The sequence below is a fragment of the Myzus persicae genome, unplaced genomic scaffold (genome assembly GCF_001856785.1).
Source record: "Myzus persicae strain clone G006 unplaced genomic scaffold, MPER_G0061.0, whole genome shotgun sequence".
Lineage (NCBI taxonomy): Eukaryota > Metazoa > Arthropoda > Insecta > Hemiptera > Aphididae > Myzus > Myzus persicae.
The window spans coordinates 81,489-107,348 of NW_019104025.1; the positions used below are offsets into that span (position 1 = coordinate 81,489).

Below are 25,860 nucleotides of genomic sequence, written 5' to 3' on the forward strand. Positions count from 1 at the left end.
AAAGTAACGTCCAATCACAATTATTGTTAACACAAAGTAAAACTCGCGCTAGACGCGCAAGCATTTTTATCCCGTTTACACGGCTACCAAAACACCGGCACTGTGGTATAAAGCTTGCAATGACAATATTTGAGAGTAATAATAATTATTGTAGGTAGCGTAGCACTACCAGCTGGCAGTTGCATTGTCGTGGGTAAACTATTTTGATTTTCCTGCGCGTTTGACTTTTTCTAATTTTTTTTCTACAGTAAAAATACAATATGAGTGACAGTGATCGTGCAAAATATATGACTATGGGCAGCCTCTTGTAAAAAAGTAAAATTACCCTATTATACACTACACAGACACAGTCAAGTGATTCAAGTCAAGAGTAAGTTCATTACCTATATTTTTATGATTAAGGTATTCATTTATGTGTGTGCATGACTGAGTTCACACATACAACTGTGTGGATGTTTTGAGTACACTGAGTCAATTCATTTGAGCGTTAAATTTCGGTTAGGGCCCAATGTTGTATCTAGGATCATTTAAATAACTAGTAATATTTTATTGTGAGGATACATCTGGTTTATTACAATGAAAAGAGCTGGTTTATACTACTTTAAGAATATAATTTATAATGTAGTAAAAATGATTTAGTTTTCAAATAGTGGTGAACCGAAATTCCTATTATAGTCCTTCCACCCTGAAATAAATATTATGGAGATATAATCGCAAAACCTATCGCTGTCAAAGCGATTCTATTCAGTAGTAGTCTCCAACCTATTTATACTTTAATAATATTCTATCTTATTAATAAAAGTAATTTCCGACGGTCTTCATGATTTCCGTGACATACCACAATAACCGTCCACCAGTCAATCGGTCCGAGTTCGAAACGTTAGTTTATTGTTTACTGTGTATATTAATATTCTTATAATATATTATCTACGTCCCAAATGGAACGATGTAATACGATATCTATGATAATATAGTTAGTATGAACGCACAATAGTACGTAATTATAATTTATAATATTTTTAATTATTTGTACCGTCGAAAATAGAAGAGCACGATACTGTGTGACCATAATTATTATACATATATAGGTGATTTGGGTAAATTTAACGAAATTCTCACGATACGAATGTGCACTATAAAATAATAATACAATATTATAATGTGCTCTCATTGCGCGGCACTACGGATACCGGCCATTAGACGATTAGAATATTTGTCTGCGCATAGGTTCGAATTGAATTATTAGTCCCCAGCCGAATACGTTATCATTGCCCCATATTTAGAATTGTGTTGCCCTCGGTAAGTACACAATATATTTTATTTACTGCAGCTGCTTCGTAGCTAATAGCTTTAAAGACAAAATAGTAATAATTAATAACTATCGGACGATTTTTATATTCCACCTCTTCCCTCGTGCTTATTTGTATAGTTTAGACTCCAGAATACACTAAAGCCGTAGATGGCTTTCATAATATTATAATAGTATATGTCAACGCCATTCGGGGACATCAATATTGAAGCAAGTTTCAATAGTTTCATTGTCGTTAGAACATAAATTATATTTTGTTTAAAACATATTTAACTAAAATGTCGTCTAAACAATAATTGTAATGTATTAATACAAAGCTTACAAATGTATACCAAACCTATATATCCCCATACACAAAGAGCATCTAGTGCTTTATTTAATGAATTCAAAATGTACCTACCCATCTACACGGTGAATTTTTAGTAGGTAACTATAACTTACCATATTTTGTACACTATATCGATATTTTTATAATAAATGTATATTAAGATCAATGACAAATTTATTAGCGCAGTGTGAAATAAAATATATTATTCAATTTATTACGTTTAATTCAATATTAAAAGTTCTGCCTGCTAAGTCCCGGGACAATCGTAGCAATCACCATATTTCTACCCCTTTTTATGGTCGGCCTCGGCAGAAATATATATTAAAAAACAATTTTCGACTGGCAATGTACATCTGAATTGCTTTAAGGCTATGTACCTATTATAAAAAATATTAATAGTATCGATATTACCAGGGTATTACCCATATCTGAATTTGATGTTCAACGAACGATTCGCTGCGCCAACTGATTTGAGAGGACGTAATAACGGTTTGACTGCAAAAAATATTTTCGAAAACAATAGTATATGTACCACCTACGCTGCCGAGTAAATATCGAGGCGTGAGTTGACAATATACTTCGAGCTGTCTTGTTCGAGTAAACAACGCGTTGGCCGACGATATGATTTTGATTCGCAGGCGCTGTTAACCATTATGTACCTACTACGTGGTTCGTCGTATTTGTCGTTTATGACGTGCACAATATTGCGTGTAAGGATTATCAAACACTCATTGTCACGTTTCACGTTTAATATTACTGAGGTACTTAATACTTGTACACAGTATGTATATCATATGTGTATAAAATACTTATCTCGACCTTTTGATATTATTATGTTAAATTCGACGAAAACAAACAACATCCAAACGTTCGGATTTTAACATAATATATTGTTTCATACATTATTTGGCAATGCGGTATTGCGGTAAGAAAGTAGTCTGCGTTCTTCTCTCAGTAAACACAATATTTATACCGTATACTTTATACTGCAGGTCTTAGGAGATTCAATGTATACTGTTATTGACTTATACATTTTATAATACGGTTAACTCGAATTTTCAAACGTCTACTCCTCGTTGATTACTCTTATTTATTATTCCAACACGCGTGCTTATATTATAGCTGTGTATAATTTTTTTTTATGCTCATCCATAACATACTATTTTAATTTACAACCCAGCATAATATTCCTCTCCTCCCAAAAACCCACGGTGTACCTATTCAATAGGTAGATGTATAATATCATATATCATGCCTTTATCGACGAGGCGGGTTTGTACTTTACTTAAATTCGTGGAATGATACCGTATTAGCTCAATTACCGATACAATAAATTTCAATACAGCATTATCTATATCTTCTATTTTTTCGATAAATTCTCATACGTGCATTATGAATGTATCTCATAAATTATTTTCAATGGCTGCCATGGAGTCTCGCATTTCTATGCATGAAGTTCTGATTTTGCAGGTACCTATACTTTATTTGACCTAAATTTAGAATAAAGATTTTGATTTCCCTTGCTACTATCGGTACAACTGAAAAAATTGTATTGGATACGTATTTTTTTATGCTAGTGTTTTGCAAGGCTGCTTTAAAAACGAACAATCATTGGCTATTTTCAGGTTGAACGCATTTCTTAGGTATTACATTTTAAAAAAAGTTCATATAATCTTTGTTTTAGTAAGCTGTGTAATAAAATTAGATTTTCTCTGTTGAAATTGAATCTAAATTACCTCAGTTGAATTATTACCGTTCAGGCAACTTAGAAATGTAAATATTATGTACTTACCTAATGAGTATTCATTGTTCAATTTAGTCACATCTATAATCTCTGTAACATTGTAAACAAAATACTTTCGTTATTATTGCTGTAACAGCATTTATAGGTAGGTACTAGGTACACAAAAAAAATTGAGGAAATATATCAACAGTTTTAGTTTATTAATATTGAAAACACAGATCTCAATAATGTTAGGATATGATGGATGAGCATAATAATATGCAGAGGCAGTATAGGCTAAATATCTTTATGTCAAGGTTGTGGCTCATTCCGATAACTTTATACCTAGCTTCAAAAATATCGTATTATTACCATAACACGTGGATACCTACTGTATGAGACAAAGAAAAATATTGTATCAATCATCATTTTGACTAAAATAATATATTATGACGTTTGATTGTTGTGAATAAACGACATACATGTGAATATGTGGTGCATAATATATTATTTTATATTGGTAAGGAGGTGGATAACGTCTGAACGCACCAAAATATTAGCAGTACATTACCGACATATCCCTCCCGTATGGACAATTCGCAACTTCTTTATTAGGCATTTTGGCGTTGTCACTACCCATTGTATGAACTTAGGTATACTTGTCACGTCCACATAATCGAACTATTCATGAAATGGATATTCATTTTATGAACTATGATCATAACGTGTGAGACGTTTTTAGGTTCCTGTAATAGGCAAACATTTGATCCATTTCGTGTAATGGAAATATAATTTTAAACTTAGTGTAATTTTTAAAATGTATAGGCTGTTTTTGGTTAACTTATCATACCAGTCGATATTGTAAAGAATTATTCTATAATTTTTTTGATTTTGATCGATATATGAATGTAGAAAAAAAAATTTTAATATAAAATTTCGTACCTAATGAAGTCTTTTTCGAAAATCTCAATTGGGAGGGGGGTTTTAAATGTTTTCATATGACTCTTTTATTGATTAGAAATTATATGTAAATGTTCATTTTTTCTGAAAACTCATAATAGTATTACTATTTTTTAATAAAAACTGAATAAGTTCTAAAGTGATGTAGTATTCGACATTGATTACAGTTGACAAAAAGGGTAAAAGTGCTCCAAAATTAATGTGTAATAATATTATATTTTTTTAGAATAGGTATATTTTTTTTTTAAATTAATTTACCATTTACAACATTGTCATTATTTATAAGTCTAAAAATGAATTAACATCCAAAGTCCGGTTCTTTTAAGTTTTAATGTTATTATTATTATCATCGTCTGAACTTATAAGGGGACACTTAACTTAGTTTTTGACATAAATAAAATTAAGAATTTGAACTATCTAAATAAGAACCTAAATCTTACACTTTCTAATAAAATATTTTATGTTTAATTTCTGCTGTCTAACGTTCCTTCTAAAGCATAATAAAATTATAATTTATAATAAACTTAATATTTGTATTTTTTTATAGTATTGCTCCAACCAAAACAAATATAAGATTATAGACTTAAATATCCATTAAATATTTATGTTTAAACTTTATAAACTTTAATAACTTGATTATATAATATATTAAAAAAAATGTTTAATAACACATTTTTTCTAAAACAACTTTGACCAGGATTAATTTGAGTGTGGTACATGCAAATAATTTTATTTCATTTACTGATGATCCCATAACAAAATAATATTCATTAAAAGCAAACGTGCACATTCAAGCTCTACTGCTCTAGTAAAAATGTCGATACGTATAAGCAATAACCAATGATTCGTTAATTACTGTATTTATTTAAGTTTTTTCATTTATGCTGTAATCTACATGACAACCTTTAACAAAATATATTTTTATGGAATATGATTGTGTGGACATAAGTTTTTGATAAATTCAAAAATTCAAAAATATTTTATTACGACATCGTAAAGTTGTTCTTGTTTAAAAATTATTTATGAAGGTAATTTATACAATTTACATAATATTATACGTGTTTTATATTGAATCATGTTATAATTCATTTAGTAGTTGGACAATAGTAAATAATTTCCGTTTTCATTTACATGAATAATAAACAATTATTATACTATAAATTAAACCGTATGGAAAAAAATGTATGGAACAATTAAAGGGTGAATAGGTAGTTTTTAAATGAAATTATTTTAAGTGGTTTTTTTAAAAAATGTTTTTCATGTCTATTCTCGGATGTGCGTTCTCTCCATACTTAATATTTCTACCTTCGTTCATAACTAAACTTAAAGCATGAGAAAGAACTATAAGATGATTTTTTTATGATAATTTAGAAATATTGACATAAAGAAAAACAATATTATCATGCGACATGAAGTGACTTGAATGTGGTTGTGCTACATTATAACATTGATATAAACGAGCTTGATTACTTTCTTGGTTGATTTATTGTGAAATAATGTTTAAAGGAGTAAATCAATCTTTATCCATATTTCGGAAGTGCATTTCATCGTGTGATCCGGTTATAAAAAAAAAAAAACAAAATGTCCATAAACATTATGGTTTTGGGTTTATCCTTCTTAAGCTATTTCCTTTAGGGAGTAAATATTTATTTATATTTATAACTAACATAATAATAATCTTTATGCTATGTTATTAATTATATATAATACGTATATGTATATTTTTTTTTGCAGATAATGCTACCACGGTTCATTGCGAGTTATACATTCGGAGTTTTGGATCCATTAGCCCGGTTACCATGGTGAGTACCTACTCCTGAAACTCATAATGTCTACACCTATGTAATTACCTATGTAGTTACCTATGCTAAAATGTTTTATATTTACATATTAAAAACAATACTTGACATTTTCAAATTTAGCAAACGATTAACATAAATACGATAATTCATTTAAAATGTAAAATAAAAATATGCAACACGAAATTAGATGTTCATATATTTATGTGTAATGAATTAGCCAAGTATCAAGTAGCTCGTTCTATCTACCTATAACTTCAAATTAATAAGTTAATACATTTTTAAAGTTGATAAATAATAAGTACACCACTATCATTCATATATCAAATTATGTATATATCTATATCATAACCATATGCATATACCTTGTCTAATGGGATATAAACTATATGCGTGTACCCTGGATCATTGTCATACTTCTGTTACCGTAATAGCTTACAAGCACAATAAGGAATTAATAATATAAACTGATGAAACTAACAATAGGGTTTAAACAATATGTATATAGATAGTAGTACTTGTATTGCATGCAGTTCATTGAATAGATAATTGGATGTAAGCCTACATCTTAAGATTATATTATGATATTGTTTAGGTTAATAGGTAATTTAATGTAATATCAGTCGAATTTTATAAAATTTTTAAAATTATATTATGAGTATTTTGTAATAATTATATTAAAATTCTATTATAATTTATATTACCTATTCGAATGATTATTTACATACGACTACATATATATTTATTTTTTCAAATAATTTTTTGAGTATACCTATTAGTAATTATATTATACCTATGAGAAGTACAATTCGTATTTAAAAATATTACAAAAATGTGCTCTCCATTATATTATAGTTTTGTTTATAATTGATAGTTTTCTTGGAATAATAAACTGGTTATATTATATTAAATAAGCTGTATGAAACTTATTTGTAGTGAAAATCAAATATTAATAGAATAGGTAATGATTGATATTTTATTTAGCTATTATTTTCTAAATATATGATATTAACAACGCTCAACCGTGCAATATATTAATTTAATATATTTTGTTCAGTAAATTAGGTAGGTTTATATTGTAATTTAAATGGTTACTAATATATTTGGTTGTGTACATTAAAATAAAAAAATATCTGCCCTAAATATAGGTTGAAGGAAATACAAAATAGGTCATGCAATGTGCTAAACAAAATTGTAAACAAATTGCGCAAACTATTTAACAGTAAAAATATGAAAGTTTGTGAATTTTTAATTACGTAAATGATTCACATAAAAGTGATTTAATACAATAGGTTTTTGAAGTTGGTCTTGGACGTTATTCAAAAAAGGTTAAAATGAAACACAATATTAGTATTTACATACCTATGATAGGCTATAGATAATATTTTGGCACTGTGATGTAAATTAATAATAATAGTTGCGAATAACATAATACGTTGAAAATCATGAAATGAGGTATGTTTGAAACGTTTTGTACTTCATAAATATATTTATGAATACTTCGATAATCGATTATTATGGTCAAGTGAGAAATAAAAGATGATTTTTTTTGTGGAGGAAAAATATTGGCGTTTATAAGACTTATAAATTATTAACCTTGTAATCTAACTAAGTTATAATATTAAAATCATCTAAAACTAAATTTTTATACTTAAAATTTATAAGACGTACTGTGTGCCTATACCTAATAATATTGAAAGTTATTTTAAGTTGGTATTCAATTCGGATAATTATTATTAAAGTGTTGAGTAAAAATGTTCACATGTCTATGGGCCTTCGACGGAAAATGCCTTTTTACCTACCCACTATAAATCCAAAATCCATCGTATGGCACTCATATTTATTATGGATAGTATGAATTATGGCTATAATATTACGAGTCAGGCATGGCTATCTCATTCTCAAAACAATTACTTAAATACCCTTTAAAATATTTTCTTATACGATTTTTATTATCATTACTAATTTTGTTTATTCATATACATCAATGAATGCTGATGAAAAACATTTTAGAAAGCGCAGTTTAACAGTGAAAAAAAATGTTGAACTTAGGGTAATTTTCATGTCATTAAAGTGCTCTTTAAAATACTTTGATAGGATCCGGATTTTCTTAAAACGTCCAATAAAATATTCTCTTATTGTAAAAATGCACATCCCGGATATTACCATTTTCATCTTCACTGAGCATCACATCGCTCCTTATTTTGTATTAATTAAGCCCCGAAATTCATGTACTTGACTTTGCTCATGATGTGGACCATATTTGTCACCTTTTTAATTTATTAAGTTAACATCCTTTCTTGATACATAAAAAATATGCATGAAATGTTTTCTTTCGATGGCAAAAACTATTACAACAAATAAAATAAACTGACAACGATAGAATCTATTTTTTTTAATTTTTATTTATTCTTTGAGAAGGACATGCTTGTTACTATAATACATGTTTCATTAAATGATTAGTATACACTTATATATTCATGGATAATGGATATGGACTCTATATATGGCTTAATATTATAATTTCATAATAAAATTAATACTGTTATAATAAGTAAATCATCAATAAATTGGTTTAGTAATATATTGTATTATTATTTTTATCCTAATTTAATCATAATAGTTAGTATTGTTTTTTAATGTAAAAATATTGTATACATTAATTTTTTAAATATTCTTCGATTGTTATTTTTTTTTCATTATGTTTTAAGGAATACCTCGTATTCAATTATAAACAAACATTATATATCGCTTTGTGTGGTATAAGACATAAGTACGTGATTCAATATCGATTACATTGGTTAACTACTTAAGGGTAACTAACAAATAAATGTAGGAATCATTCATTATTAAATCAAGTCCACTTAACGAATACCTATACTGGCTTAAACCTCCTGCTAGTCTGCTTCAGTTGTACCACCGTCGAATTACGATTGAAGTCATTAACGACAATCGAGTAATGCTGATAAATGATAATTGATGGGTACGTCCATCAGCCGGACACGTATTTGTTGTTAAATACCCTAGCTTAGATCGCTACACTTTTCAGCATGTGGGTCATGTGGCTTATATAGTTATATACATAATTCTCGTCATCGCCCATTCTCTCTCCTCAACAATTTATTTAGTTCTTAAAATACACAACTATTTCGTTAATCGTATTGGTAAACAGTCATCACAAACAAACGACGTCTAATGATCAGAGGGAATTGCGTTTTTCTCTTCACTCACGCACAGGCACACTCGTGTATACCCTTTCAGTTTTTTGCTTCACTGAAAATCATGACGAGACTATACAAACCGTACGTGCTTAGGGTTCAAAAGGGCACGGAGTTGTGATTACCATTTACTTAATCTGCACCTGCCAGGATGCCAAACAGCTTTACGACGATAGTTTCCAAATGGGGGGTTCATCTCTTGTTCATCCGTCCAAAAACCATTTAAAAACAGAGGTTTTAAGATTTAACCAAAATAATTTACGTTTTATCTCTCGTCATTAACGATAAAACCTAACATAGTTTCCTTGATATATTTGTATATCTACCTAGTGGGTCTATACAAAAGAAAATAGTGATAGTAAAAATGACAATGGGTTTTCATGCTGTACAGGTGACCTATTATCCTCCACGTTATTATTCATAATTAGTGCACATTATAGTGTATTAACTATTTAAATTTTATATAATATAATATAATTATAATCAAATATAATCCATTATTATAAGTATTTATTGAAAACAAATTATAATTTATATAGATTCAACCGTATAGGCATAATAGAATTCGGTATTTTTTAAAATAGAGATAAAAATTAGTATTAATTAAATTGAATTCATTCAAAATTAAAAATGTACTTACTTTTAATCAAAACAGAACTTTATTACTGTTATGTATGAATATGTAAATTACCATTGAATTGGTGTGCTGCATATTCCACCCGATCGCTGAGCTTGTACCTATATAGCTTATCACAATTTTAGTGTGGATAATATCAGTTCATTTACAATCAGTAGGTATTCTTAAATGGTTAAAAGCATCTAGATATGTAAATACATTATGCATAAACATAAAAATATGAGTTTTTGATGTTTCTGTTGTTGTCACGAGTTGGTTGGTAATTGACGGTATAATAGTTTTGTTCTCAAACATTGTTAAGTGTACACTATACAACGAACGTTAACATCGCTTGGTATAGAATAAATTAATTCTGTCTGAAGCTTTTTACGAAACGACACATTTATACTCGTCGCTTTCTAGCCCTGACCAATCTAATTTACCTAAACTCCTCTACCCGTTACACAATCCACTCTCGGTGTGTATTTAAATAAATATATACTTTCGTTTATACCAAAGATTTTTTCATCTCCCATTGGAGTAGGTATATTATTGAAATTCGTAATACAAATCGCAATACAAATTACTTAAAGAAATTAAATTCTATTTCATATTTTATGATAATATATCATGCGTTGTAAAAGACGCTATGTGTATGAAATTAAATAATTTATGCATCTAATGATACCATTAGATTGTATATTTACGTTGTACCTATCCATATTATTATAGGTATTTGTGTTTCATTCACAGCTATTGTAAGAATGACTTGTTTCTTATTATCACATTATTATTCTCACAAAGAAGGCTGTTTTATAATAAGTATTTCTTTTTTGCTTGTATTACATATTTTGCTTTAGACTTTTACACGGTTTTTAGGTAATACTGTTATATTGCTCTACTGCTAAAAACACACTTTTTTTTAGTTTGTTATGATTTGTATGTTCGTTTTGCAGTATTAAATTAGTTTGTACCTATTAATAAAAATAATATTTATTAAAAATGACTCAGACCTTAAAAATATTATATTAAGAAGACATTATACTTACATGAGTTGCGTCCATTTTGCAAAAACACATTTTACGTTTAGAAAATCCATCTGAGTGAATTTTAATACTAGGGGGAAATAGTGAATTGACCTAAATATAATTGAGTTGAAAGTTAAAAATATTATCTTGATTCCAGTGTTGGCTTGATTTGGTATATTTCATTTTGTATCCAATTATGAACAATATACTATTCTTAATTTTAAATTTGATAATTAATCAATTCACTGTCATATTAAAATTAACAGGTTAAAATGGATTATGCGCACACAATTTGGTGCTATATTATGACTTTAGTAGGTAAGAAAAAGCAACACACGTCAGACGGGTATCAATAGTTCTCTAAATATTTGATTTAAAATATGGACAATATAAATTAATTATATGATCACACCTATTAGTTGTTTCTAATTGGACCGAATGAATAATTATATATTTTATATAACACATAGAATCAGAAAGCCGTAATATCTTGATGGATCAATGTATTGTTATTAAAAACAAACGTTGTTAAACTCTACAAAAACGTTCCATTTAATCTTAAAAATTAAATCGATTATTCATTTTAATCTATGGACATTGTTATAAAACATTCAAACATTTCATTAGCGATTAACCTATGATTTAACACTTTACTTATCTACTATACAATTACACAATTATAATAGGAAATAGCATACTTAAACGATTGAATAATATTGAAAAAACTTTAATAAAAAGACCGCACTCTCTTAAAAAGAATCGTTGTAGAGTATATTTGAAAAAATATTTGAGTAGTAAAATATGACTTAACTTACCTAAGAATTATAAGTTACAAGCCTGTATTATACATGTGAATATACTAAACTCTAATAATTGAGTCTGTGAATTTTTATAATGTTTAAACTATGTAGTATATGGTGTATAGGTATAGCGTACTATTTTTTATTAATATTATATTATAGGTATAAATGTAAGTATAATGTTTCTATTGATGTGGGTTGAACTCAATTTCTTACATTTGTCTTTTTTGGCAACACAATTGTATGCGTTTGCCAATGTAAAGATACAATTTCATTTTTAGTATACAAAACAAACTAATGCACACGAAATTGAATAAAGTAATATATTATTCATATTTACAAACATCTAATAAATAGGTAGTATGGTTTTGATTTTCATCGCATCCGTTCACAGAGTATTTATTCACAAATATGAAATTGATACATTATTTTTACTATAAAAACCTTATTTTTCAATATTCACACAATTATATTATGCAACCTGTTAAAAATTAATCTTATTGTTATTACTTTACCAAAAAGTAACAGGTTAATCAGTAAAAAAATTATTTTTAACGATTTAAAATTATTGGACCATATCATTCATTGAATATTGAGGGTCAATATTTATAAATTATAATATTATGTCAACAAATTAAAACACGGATTAACTGATTTAAAGTTTAGTTATAATATAACCTGTTACAAGAGGCAAAATAAAAAATAAACCCATCATTAATACAACTCACAAAGTATACAAGGTTATATTCATCCGATAACGAATTGATATGGCTCAGCAACTGTAAATCGTAGGTTAACGACTTATAAACCATTGCAAAGATAAGACAGTCAAGTTTATTTTCGTAAAGTTTGTTTTTTATTTTCGTGGCTGATAAACGTGTTTTGTGAGCGTTTGTAATGACAAGTAAACTGTCACCAGTTAGTGTCAAGATGGACAAAAAAATATTGTATTTTGAATACCGTTTAGATGTGTGATAGTCGCTAGATGACCAGTGAGGTCATAATGAATATTTGTGACAGTGTAATGCATATAATAACTATCTAAAAATTGATTATTTTAAGAATATTTTTTATTTATCACTTTACAAAAAATTGTACAGGGGTACCATCGTATTAACTATGAATATATGTTGTTTTTTTTTTAATCGGGTAAATAAGTACTTTTGAATCTATATAATTAATACGAGATATCCTCCACTCAGACTAAAATATCATACATTATCGCCATAATTTCGGCGTATCATTAATTCAAGTTTTTCATTATTATATCTATATAAGTAACGATATATAAATAGGCACCAAAGAAGTTATCATAAAGTATGTGACTTAGCTTAATATCTTTAAAACTAAACTTAACTAAATTAAACTAAACTTATACTTATACTTATACTTAACTATACATTTTTTTTTAAACATTTTATCATACTAAATTAAATCCTATCCCAGTACTTATAACCGATACATTCAAAATAAATAGTAGAAATTAATATTAGAAAATAAGCATACGTCAGTCGTCGAATCAATAGAACGGAAAACCTTTTATTTGGAATACGTTCTACTGGGCTTATTAACAGATTTTATTGAAACATTGGATCTCGGGTATACTGGTATAATATTATTATTCGTAATTTTAAAATAAACATTATTTTAAATTTTAAAACATCATCGTAAATTAAATCCTTATCCGTGCATAGGTGTAAATAAAAAATTTAATCGAGAGAGCTTAAGCTCGATGGCATTTTTTTTCTGGTTATAAGCTAGGTATGCTAGTATTCAGTGTTCAGTCCCTTTTCATGCTTAACTCTTTTCAATGGGAACTCAATTAAAATTAATACACTGACATATACATTCTATTTTATGGCATTAATGATTTCAACAAACATAAGTTTATTAATATTGTAAAATGTATACATATAGCCTAATAGAGACATTCATACACATTAAAAAAAAAAAATACCTGTACAAATTATTTATACTGAAGACCTAAACAAAGTATTGGAGGGATTGAAATATGTTATTTAATGGTTTTTAATTTTAATAACTCAAGAGAAGTTAGTTTATTCATATGGTATGATTGCTATTTAGTTATAACTGCATACAATTTTAAAAATATTAAATCAATTGAACATTGTACGAACAATCACCTGTATCAAAAAATAATGCATAACTTGGCAATTTTCAATTAATATTCTCGCTCTTTTCAAAGTCTAAAATATTTAACAGGTAGGTAATAAAAAACTCGTTTAGAACTTGTCTTCATTAAATATTAAACTATATTCATTGGCTGCAATAATTCAAAAACAGTAATATAATTATGAAATTATTTACTAAAATAATTTGAAAAAAAAACTGTTAGCTAGATGAATAAGTAAGAAAATAGACTTTTAAATTTAATTATTTTCAAAGATTTCTTTAAAAAAAAATTTAAAGTGTTTATTTGATAGAATAGTTCAGAGATCTCGTAAAGTATCTAGTCACTGGAAAATACACTATCTTCGCATATTATCTTTGAAACATTAAAAATGTATAGTATTTTTTTTATTTAAAAATGTATATTTATTAATTTTCTGATTTAAATATACTAAAAAATACTATACATTCAAATTCTTGAGATTTGTATGGTATGTAAGAGGATTCTGTGGCTATACAGACTTCTATTTTTCAAATAATAACACCATTTTTTACTGAAAATTATTTAGTGAATAATTTATAAGAAAACTTTGATGTAGGTAAAACAAAATTCAAACGAGTAGTTTTTGAGTTATTAAAATGTTAGTATTAACGATAATAATATTTAAAAACATAAACTAGATTTAATATCAGATCTGGTATTTATTATGTTTGGACTATTTTTAAAAGTTTTAAATGTTTATAGATTAATATTAATTGCAAACATTTTAAAATCATCATAGTCTCCATATCTTCCCAGTCTGTATTATAATGGACCTGTTATCGATAGAGCACAAAGTTAGGTACCTAATTCAAACCTACTCTTTCTAGTTTTGATTTTAATATATAGAAATGTTCATAAAAATTATTCGTTAAATAATTAACAGTAGAAAACGGGGTTTTCGCCTCCCACACAAATTTGTGTCTCTACGGGTCACTGCTTAAGTAACACACAAAACTCAAGAATTGTAAAATATGGTCTCTAATAAATAATAAGTATAAATAAATTAAGTATGATTAAAAATTCCAAGAATCAGATTTTGAATAACTTCATTATTGAAGAAGAAAAAAGGTGTGCTCTAATTTTTTAATTATGTACCTATATGTATATACACATTTTTGGGTTAAAATTAATTATTATTCAAGAGAAATTATTATTGTTTCAAGTACAAAAATAATGATAAGTTATGATTGATACAGTTTGAAAAAATGAAGCTCGTTATTATCTTATCCTCAATGTGAACAGCTGTTATATTATAGTTTGAAACACATCATCGTAACTTACATTATTGACCTATACCACAATCACCTTAAACAATTTTATAACCAGCATGATACGATTATTATGTATTGACTAAGTAAACAATGTTGTAATAGCTGGTCTCAAAATTCGAAATATTGACGCTTCATAAGTATTGGCCAACGAACGCTTATAAATCATCAGTAAATTTTATTCAACGACTTTGGCACTTGGTGCTGGCATGATTTACGATTAAGTACAACTTTCTCCAATACCTGACGTGTGCGTTGGTGAAATATTACCAAACGTCAATATATTGGTATAATGGTATTACAAAGTCTTAGTAATGCATCAGAATAGAGAACTTACATTATTGACTTTTGACAAGTTCGAACATAACTGTTCCATATACATCCATATATTATTATTAATATTTTTTACGGTCATCAACTAATGGCGTGTTTTTTTTATTATTAGTGACATAAAAGTGGGCTGATAATCTAACTAATTATTTTCATCATTTGTAATTAGATGCCGTCTTAACAAATTTCTTAAGCATACTTGTAAAATATCAAGATAGGTATAATGTATTTATGTAGAGGGTGATTTACCAAGCATACTCACCCCCTCTTTTTTTTTAATAATGCAACTATTTGAAATCTGAAATTTGGATTTTTTAAATACACTTAAAGACCATTTTTTTCAATTCTTGAGAATTTTTGTACTGCTCAAGAATGTGTCTTGTGGAATTACAAACTTCTGTTTTTCAAATAAGATCCCCTCCCTCCGTTCCAATTGTAAATTATTCTGAGAGTTTTAGATTCTGAGTGGAACGATGAATGTATTGATTTTACAACGATGTGTGTTTTTTTTTTATTTATTTGTTTTAATTTTTTTTGTGTCCGTCATCACCTTTTAGGACAGTAAAAATGCTTGGATTTTCTTCAACAGTAACTTTTCTGATAGGAAAGTGAATCTAGTTGGTACTTTGGGGGGGGTCAAAAGTAAAAATTTCCCAGTAGTTTACAAAAGCGACGTGAAAAACAAAAGAAAAATTAAGGAAAAACGGGAATTTTTACTTTGGTTTTACTAATTTGGTTTTTGGTGTAACTCTAAAACAAATGACCGTAGATATATGAAATTTTCACAGGTTGTTTATATTTGCATTTTCTATACACGGTAAAATTTTGAAAATAATTTGACTCTTTTTGAACTGTTTACGGACATTGTCAGTTTTCAATTTTTTCAATTTTTTTTTTCTATAAATATCAATAAAATTTTATTTGTTGGTTAAAAAAACTTGAAAATTTAATACAAGGCTCCTAGTATATTGCTTCAAAGGCAGATGAAAAAAATTAAAAATCCTTAGTCACAGTTTTTTTTTATAAGCATTTAAAGTTCAAATATTGACAAAATACGTAAAAACGACGACAATTTGGAAATTATTTTAAGTTAGAAATTCATAAAAAATTTTGTTTTTAAATCTAAGATTTTAAAATTTAATACAAGATTCCTCATAAGTTTGTCTACCTTAATAAAAAAAAAAATTTTTAGAAGAAAGTCAAATTAAATTTTTATGAGCGTTTGAAATTCATATTTTTACAACATTTGATATTCACTCGATTTCTCATGTAACGATTTTCTGTTTTTGTTGTAATTAAAAAACGAATGGCTGTAGATACTTGAAAATTTCACTGAATGTTGATATTAGCATTTTCTAAACAAGATAAAATTTTGAAAATAATTTGACTCTTTTTGAGATGTTTACGGACATTGTCAATTATCAATTTTCTTAGTTTTTTTTTCTATAAATACCAATAAAATTTTATATGTAAGCTTGAAAATTTAATACAAGGCTCCTCATATATTTGTACAATAACAATTGTAAAATATTTAAAATACATAGGCACAATTTTTTTTATAAGCATTTAAAATTCGAATTTTGACTCAGATATATTGGTATTAATATGTCTTAAACCAAGATTGACATACCATCTCCACTCAGAATCGTTTTTCTTATACAATGATATTGTATCATTGAATTCAAATTTAATTCCATCCATTATACAGTGACCCACTTGTAACCTACTGTACAGCAGAGCGACATCCACTTACCCGCTTTTTTTTTTTTTTTAAATGTGACGTATCATAATCAAAATTCGTAGAAGTAGTTTCTGAGTTATTTAATTTTATGTTCCAAGGATAAAAAGGCTCATAATCCATGGTATTTTGTTACTAAAATATAGGGACCATGGTGATTCGAAAATATTAGCCATTATTATTAATGTATCAATATTAATAATTTGTAAAAATAGTCCAAGTAAAATAAATGCTACTTCCAATTTTATATCTATTTTATATTTTTGTAAAACCATGTTTAAGAATAATTAATAATTATCCTTAGTACAAACATTTTAATAACTAAAAAACTACTCACTAAAAAATGTTGAACTAGCTGTTACTTCAAAATTTTCAAAAAAAGGATCGAATAAATAATTTACAGCAAAAATTGGGTGGTTTTTATTTGAAAAACAAAAGTTTTTATCGTCACAGGACTCTCTTTAAGTAGTACAAAAAAAATTAAGAATTCGAAAAAATTGTCTATGAGTATATTATTTAAAAATTCCAAAATTCGGAATTCGAATGAATTAATTATTAATGAATAAATTAAGTTGAGCATACTTGGTGAATCACTCTGTATATTATATTATGTGGGCTTGTGTAGGTTTTATGCAACAACGATGTGTTAAACACTAATATAAAATACTGCAGCATTAAGTCCGAACACATCATGAATATGATCAACTTCTTAAGAAAAACGGAATTATGTACCTTAAACTAAAGTATAAAAAAACCTTGATTTGAACCTTGTAACAATTTAAACAATTACTTTTAATATAATTCTATACTGTACATAAAATATGTTTCAATTTTTTTTTGTGTAAGAAAAATAAATGCAATAAACCATTTCCAAATAATAAAGCTGTATCATATTTCAATACATAAATGAAAATGACAACTTATTATAGTACTCTAATATTATAAAAATATGTTAATAGTTAAAAATAAATAGTATGGTTGCCCAACGAGATAATATAAAAATGTTGTCATGTGACAAAATCGATATAAACCCACAAGTCACGTGATCCGGTGATCGTTTTTGCTATGACGTTACTGCCGCGACCGGTTAAGTGGAGTTTGTTAAAATGTTTGTCTGTTAAATATTAATAAATGATTTGTTTAATGAATATACTTCAAAGTTTAAAATAAGATCTGTTCATGTCACGTAAAAAAATAGTCCACTGACATCTCTAGTACTGTTATCTATAATAATGGACAATGGTAACCCTAACCTAACACTTATTGGATTAATTTATATTGGCATCTTATCATATGTCGTTGGGCAACAATACCATCTTAAATCGTGATAGTTACTAATATATGTCAATAGTTATAACTTATAACTTATAAGTAAGATATCAATCAATAATAAAATTGTCATAAATACAGAATTATATATAAAATAAAATCATTTGGCATCATTTGGAGTAGAATCATGGGGTGAAAAGCATCTTGAATAATATTTTTAATTCAATTGCATGTGGTCTAATGAAACCACGAAGCAGTCGGTTTATACAATTGGCGGGGTGGCAATTGCTACCCTTCGCTACCCCACAATGATGCCTATGATTGCTGAATTCTTGAATAATTAAATTTAGTAGATTGGCAACGCAAAATATATTCAAGATGTTGGTGCTATTCTTTTCACGATGTTTCTTTTTCGATATCGGTTATTTAGGTGTCAAATTGATATTGAGTGTCGGTTTGATGCTGACTTGTATTTTATGGTTATGTCTTATGTGTGTTTTATATTTAGATACCTATAAACATCACATTATGAGTATTAGGTACTATCATGCTTTTACTAAATTGAGGTAAGAATATAAGTATTGCGTGCACATATTATAATATGCCCTATCTTTGTTTTTGTAATAACTATTCGTTCTCTGTGTTCTACCTTTTGAAAATAACTACTGTAATTCGGGTAATTTTTTTTTATGTTTGCCACTTTTATTGTAAGTTAAAACTAATATACTATAAAACAGTAGACTTTTGACAGATTTATACAAACCAACTCTGCTAATCCCTGTAACTATCTATTAGAACTGTACTTCTCTTCTCCTTATGAATAATTCTATTATAAAGTTGATAACAAGACTTTTTTCACTGTGTCTGTTGAGCTTTATTTTTAAGCGTTTAATTCAATCTTAGTACTCTTGTTGTAAATCCAGCTGTTCACTACAATATAATCTTTAGAGTTGTTTTTAAGTTATTCTTCATTTTATTGTAACAGATTGTGTGTAATAAACAAAAATTAAAAAACAAAAAAACAAAAAAGCAACTATTCGATTGTCATAGCCAGGTATGTACCTGTTATTTTACTCGTTAGTAGCAAAGTAAAATAACATCAGAATAGGTAAAAACTAAAAATATTTTTAATAGGTTTTTATATTTTTTACTTGTCTTAATTTACACTCAAATTAATGAACTACGATTTTTAACCAACTAATTTCTACATGATAATTTTCATAAGATGAAATAGAAGTGTTTTGTATACATCATGAAAATAAAAATTAATACATATTATAATATAAACTCATATAGGCAGGTATAAAAATTAAAAACGTTTTTACATTAAATCTTGGGCTATAAAGTTATTTACTTATGAAATACGGCACTCATACATTATAAAATCATTCATGTTGGTTAATTTAATCGTTTTTAAAACATACAATCATATACTCCTCTAAACAGATTATTTATTTATGTAACTATTGTTTATTTTATAAGTTCAGAATTACATTACTCACCAAATATATATTAAATTTTATTATTTTAAAGAACGAAAGGAAATCATAAACCCTTGAAATATTTTTATATAATAAGGTACTCTGAAATCAAAAATACGAATCTAAAATTAATACATTGTAACTTCTTTTTAATGACTCGCTTTTAATGTTTTAACTTTTTTTGACTTAATAATTTCATTATTACCTAAACATAAATTTCAATTTCAATTTTCCAAAGTAATATTTAAACTTATACAGTTAGCTGTACAGACAATTTTAGTATTAATACATATAAGCAATCATTCATTCCTTATTCACAAAATAATTGTTTTCAAAAATCAAAAGGTTAGGTTAACTAATAACGTAAACTTTATGCAGGGAACTATGCCAAAAAACTAGAATAAGGATAAAAATTAAACGATACAGAGCTAATGTATACTATAATATAGCATGTATATACAATTATGGGTCCTAGACCTTCATCAAACTGCGTAATATATATATATATATATATATAAGGCAGGGATAAAGTGGGAATTTAATTCAAGCTTGGAAATCGGAATTTATTCAGGCCATTTATTCTTTAGGGGTATATATTTAGGGGTTGAGGAGACAAAATTCTCCCAAAAATGATTTATGCCCACTGAAATTAAAAAATAAACAATTTTCCTTTCTGATTAGAGTGGACTGGGAAATCTTTGACTTGGGTGATAAATCAGTTACGAATAATAAATTAGTAGTACGTATATACCTAGCGACATTTTAAGTGGTAAGATGCAAGTTTTTAATAGTTTGCATGTAGTTACTTTGTATATGTTTAAAGTGAAATACCTACAGAAACGTATAAGACGCATAACGAATTATATAATAGTCATAATGCGAGAATTAATTACCCACATTACCAGTAGTATATATTATAAGTATTATAACATATACAGATTTTGCATTCAAATATATTCATACTTTCTACATAATATGATGGTGTATACATTAATATATAAGCATCATAAATTACAACTCTGTGGCTATACATTTATCAATCACCAATTTGTCGATTTCATCTTTCGTGTAAGTATTTGAATTTTTATAAAACAACACGCCATAATATTCTGAGTGTAAATATAAAGCAGGTATAGAGAATATTGTGCTTTATTTTTAGCGTCACAGATTTTGTTTGGGTATATATTAAGCAAATAGTAATGAATATTATTCGATTGGCGCATATTATTTTATTTCCCTCACGATGTTGTGCTATTATTTTCCATTCATCGATTGTTTTAAAAATGTACTTCTTTGAGGTGAACGGCGTTTTTTTTGTTCGTAATGTATGAACCGTTGTTGACGCTAACACTTGTCAGTTGTCACCACTGGTATAGATGACTATACGTATAATAATTGTTCATTTACATCTCATTGCTCACTAACATTTTGTTTTGACAGTATTTAAATTGGGGTCAAATATTTTATACATAAAAATATCCACCGCATTTTTTCGTAATCAATTTTTAAACTGTAGATACTATTTAACCTTTAGGTACGCACTGCGCCTCTAAACTAAGAAGTTCTACCACAAGCAATGTAATATTATTCCTATTCTATTATCCAACAATTTAGAAAAGTTTATTTATTGTGAATATTCAAATAATAGCTATTAAACTGTTTAATTTAAAAAAGTCGTATAAGTAAACTTCTCTTATGATTTTTTTTCTAATTCAATTATTTTAATTCAAAAGAGCGAATTATTAAGTACATTATTTTCAAAAATAAAAATATCCTATTATAAATGCATTAATTGTATTTTATATTGTTCTATTTATTTATTCATAATTTATTTATTGGTGAGAAACTCAAATAAACATAAAAAAGATATCTTTAGATGTAGCGCCAGAGACGCGAAGAAAAAATCAAGTGATTAGACAGATTAACTAAAGCCGAGGTGTGAACTCAGGCTGGAGAAGTAGGAAAATGCAATAAAATAAATTGGTGATGTTCTTTCATTATTTGTAATAGGAAAGGAATAATAGTTAGAGAGGCTATATGTATAAGAACGGAATATTACCAGAAATTATTGACACATATCTCACAACTAAAAAAGGATATAGTTGTTCTTTATTTAGTTAAACGAGAACGGATACAGAAGATCAGGAGGAATGGATAATAATAATAATAATCGATCTTAGTAAATGACAAATTAAATATTAATACAAGAATTACTAAAAATACTATAGTCTAATAACTTACATAACAATTCGATCAGTTATATTTTATCAATCAAAACATTTAAAAAAAAATTTATTGATTTCGCTATTTTTTAACAAATTTATTTCGATGCATGAAAAGTATCCAGTTGAGAAAGGAAATATACAACTTGATTTATTAATTAAAGTTTCCGACTAATGCATTATACAAATTAGTCTAGTACTACAAAATAGCAAGTAATTACGTTTACCTTTTGTAATTGGAAACTGTGGACACTGTTATTTATTTAATATTATTACAAAGTTAATTTACTTTTCGTAAGTCATTGATTGTATTTTTCGAGTTGGTACATTAATTCTAAATTTGATTACATAGAAAACAAGTGATAAATGATGATATTCGTCCTAAATATCAAAACAAAAGTACATTTATATTTACAGAACAGATCTTAATAATATAATTTATCATTACAACAATTTTTAACACCTAATAAGTCATTAGCATAATTTATTCGAAAGAAATATATACATACATTTTATGATATATTCAATTTTGTTTGTATAGTGAAATATTCGTAAGTGGAGATAACGACATTTTTTTAAAAAAATGAGAGAATCATGTATAAAAAATGATTTCAGAATAATTAGTAAAAAAACATGATATTGTAAAATAATATTTACATTTAGTCACTGCGATGAATAATTTTTATCTCTAAGCTAGGGACAACAACTTCCGTGCTACGAAACAAAAATAAGTGCTTACGTGTATTTTTATTATTTATTTTAGATTTCCATATTGTATCGTATGGAAAAATATGCATAATCGTATAGATCTTAAAACTGTGTTTAGATTTTTTTTTAAAGGTGAACGAAAGTAATTCTTTATTTCTTTCACAAAAATAAATATACCCGTATATACAAATACAATACACATTACACACGTGCCAAAACCATTCCATACCTAGGGTTCTTATTATACCGCTTTAAATCTTAATATTCGTATTAATTATCATATTGTACACTAATTTCAAAGAGGTTTTTTTATTTCAAATAATGTGTGTAACTGCATGTAACTAGTGAATAACTGTATGTAGAATGAAAGGAATTTAATTAGATTTTAATAGGTGCACTATATGGAAACCGAGTGCTACTCATTGAATATGATTTCTTTTGTGAAATAAACAAAACCTAAGTTTGTGAATATTATTGTACATAATTATTCCGTGGTATATATGTTATACTTATACAGTATTATAGTTACAGTTCGTTTTTAATGAATAACTCATACCGATTATAGAAAGATCGCAAGCTTACATTTCCATCATAACCTATCTTGACTACCCTTTGAGTTACTTAAGTTTACCGCTTTCAAATAACGTACGGATTGAATCCACTGTCTGTTTATTTTGTTTTATATTACATTTTTTTGTATCTATTTAATATTTTTTCAAAGTACATGTACATGCTATGAAAACAGTGCATTCAGTTTGAATTATCAATTTTTGAACAACGATTAATAAATAAATTCATAATACAGAGTACCAAATACTGCTACTTAAACAAAAAAAAATGCAATACTTTTACTTATTTTTCTGTCAAAATCCATTTCATATTTAATGCATTTTATAAATTATTCATGCTGTTATACAGGAGTTTAACGAGCCAAATACTTTAGTTTAGTATATTTTCACACCAAGGGAATAAAACCATTAAAATCGAGAACTACCATGCTGGTTTGTCGTTATCCAAGCAATTACACAGATTCTGTTTTAAAGAGGTCTATAAAAAGATACCCCATATTGTTTGATGTCAAATTATCAGGACAAAGTTAACAAAAGTATGAGTCTGTTGACCTTGATCAGCCTTTTTTTTTTAATTTAAACATTTTGATACAAAATAATTCTAATGAACCTTATTATATTTTATTGGAACTCTATCCTGCATGAGAATTCAATTAAGTACGTCGAAATTTAATTTTTGGAAGGATGCAATTGCATAAAAGACAGGAAAAGGGTAATACAACGGCGTTAGAATGAAGAAACAATTAGTCTAATTTAAATTAATTATATTGCTATGGTGATAAAACAAACACTACGTTTTATGACTCGTAATAAAAAATCTCTGAGATTGAAGTCTGTTTTTATTATTTTTTTTAGATTCGAGCACAGCGATTGGAAGCTATTGGTTTTACTGTGTGTTTTATTTTTATATTCAGTACACACTATTGCGAGTAGGATGAGGGATTTAAAATACAGCCCTATCTATAAATTGAAAATTGAACATTGAATATGGTATATTAGATACGAAATTTTTTTATGAAACTATAGAGAAATTTCAATAAATGAGCCCTCAAAAAATAGTGAAAAGTCTAGAATACTTGATTGGTTTTATTTTTTGTAAGAAATTTGATAAAAAAAATTAAATGAACATCTATTATTTTATAATTATATTAAAAAAAGATAAAAAGTTCCCGGAATATTTATCATTTTCAAAAAATATTCCAATTTTAATAAACAATAGAAATATATTTGATCTTTTTAGGTAGGTATATAATAATTTAAATTTTAAATTTTAAATTTAAAAAAAAAATGTATCATGGTTTTTTGTTATGTAATGTGAAATTGTATATTATTGTTACTGAATATACATTATTTTTTAATCAGTAAACCTACATGAAATTTTTGGGGCACTTCCGAGAACTTTTTTTAAGAACTGTTAACGGGCTTATTATAAAAACATATTATAGTAAACCTCATTAAATCATGATTATATTAATATAATCTAAATAGTAAATACAAAATATAATTCCCTCAGTTAATTGAATTAATCCCTTTATTATTTTTTTTTTAAATTTGTTTCATTTTCGTTTTGTTATTAATACACTGTATATGTAATTTGAATATTTTAATTGTGGATGTTTAATAATGTGTGATGAAATCCCAATAAACAAGGTGAAAAAAACCCCGGTAATTAAACTTGATATACTTTAGGGTTGCCTGTTAAATTTTAATGTATTTAAGGCTTTAACAAATAATTTATTATATTTCCATAACGAATGATATTGTTTAATTATACCATTGTTAGTTTTACATTCAAATATTAAAAATGTATTGAATTGTGCGGACCAAACATTATGAAGGCAATAATTTTACTTTACAGATTTATAACTTCAAATACTTGCCGAGAATAAGTTAGTGGGTACTTAATTTGTCATAACCAACATAAATATAATAAACTGTAAATATGTTTTTGAATTTCTCTAGTTTTCATAAGTAATATAACATGTACACAAGCCATTTAACTGGTTATTAGATAATCTTTCTGATATAGACCCCCACTCAGAATTCACTCTACCTAACTAACATTCTCAAAACTATTTGTAAAATATTATTTTTTATAAAAAAAAAATATTATATTATATGAATTATCTCAGAGTACAGTTATGGCTCCAACAATATAATAATATAATATCATTGTAAATAAAAACAGTATGCGATTATATTATTATAATATCATTATAATATAGGTATAGTGTAATTAATTTACCACAATCAACTGGGTTAGTAAAACATCAATCATATTTTTTTAAATTATAAATAAATACGGAAATTCCCATTTGGTT

At 26.7% G+C, this 25,860-nt stretch overlaps 1 protein-coding gene across 2 annotated transcripts in view; it reads left to right on the forward strand.

The window, feature by feature from the left end:
- The window catches only part of LOC111037747 (glycine receptor subunit beta-type 4-like), a 145,116-nt gene that overhangs the window by 70,833 nt on the left and 48,423 nt on the right, over positions 1-25,860 (forward strand). The window contains exons 1-2 of one of the 2 annotated variants that reach the window (XM_022320488.1): positions 169-370; positions 6,055-6,122. In XM_022320488.1, coding sequence (XP_022176180.1) covers positions 6,120-6,122 — 3 coding nt within the window. In that variant the 5' untranslated portion in view covers positions 169-370; positions 6,055-6,119. Of the gene's footprint in view, positions 1-168; positions 371-6,054; positions 6,123-25,860 lie in introns of those variants that run through there. The other variant, XM_022320487.1, reaches the window with a different exon arrangement.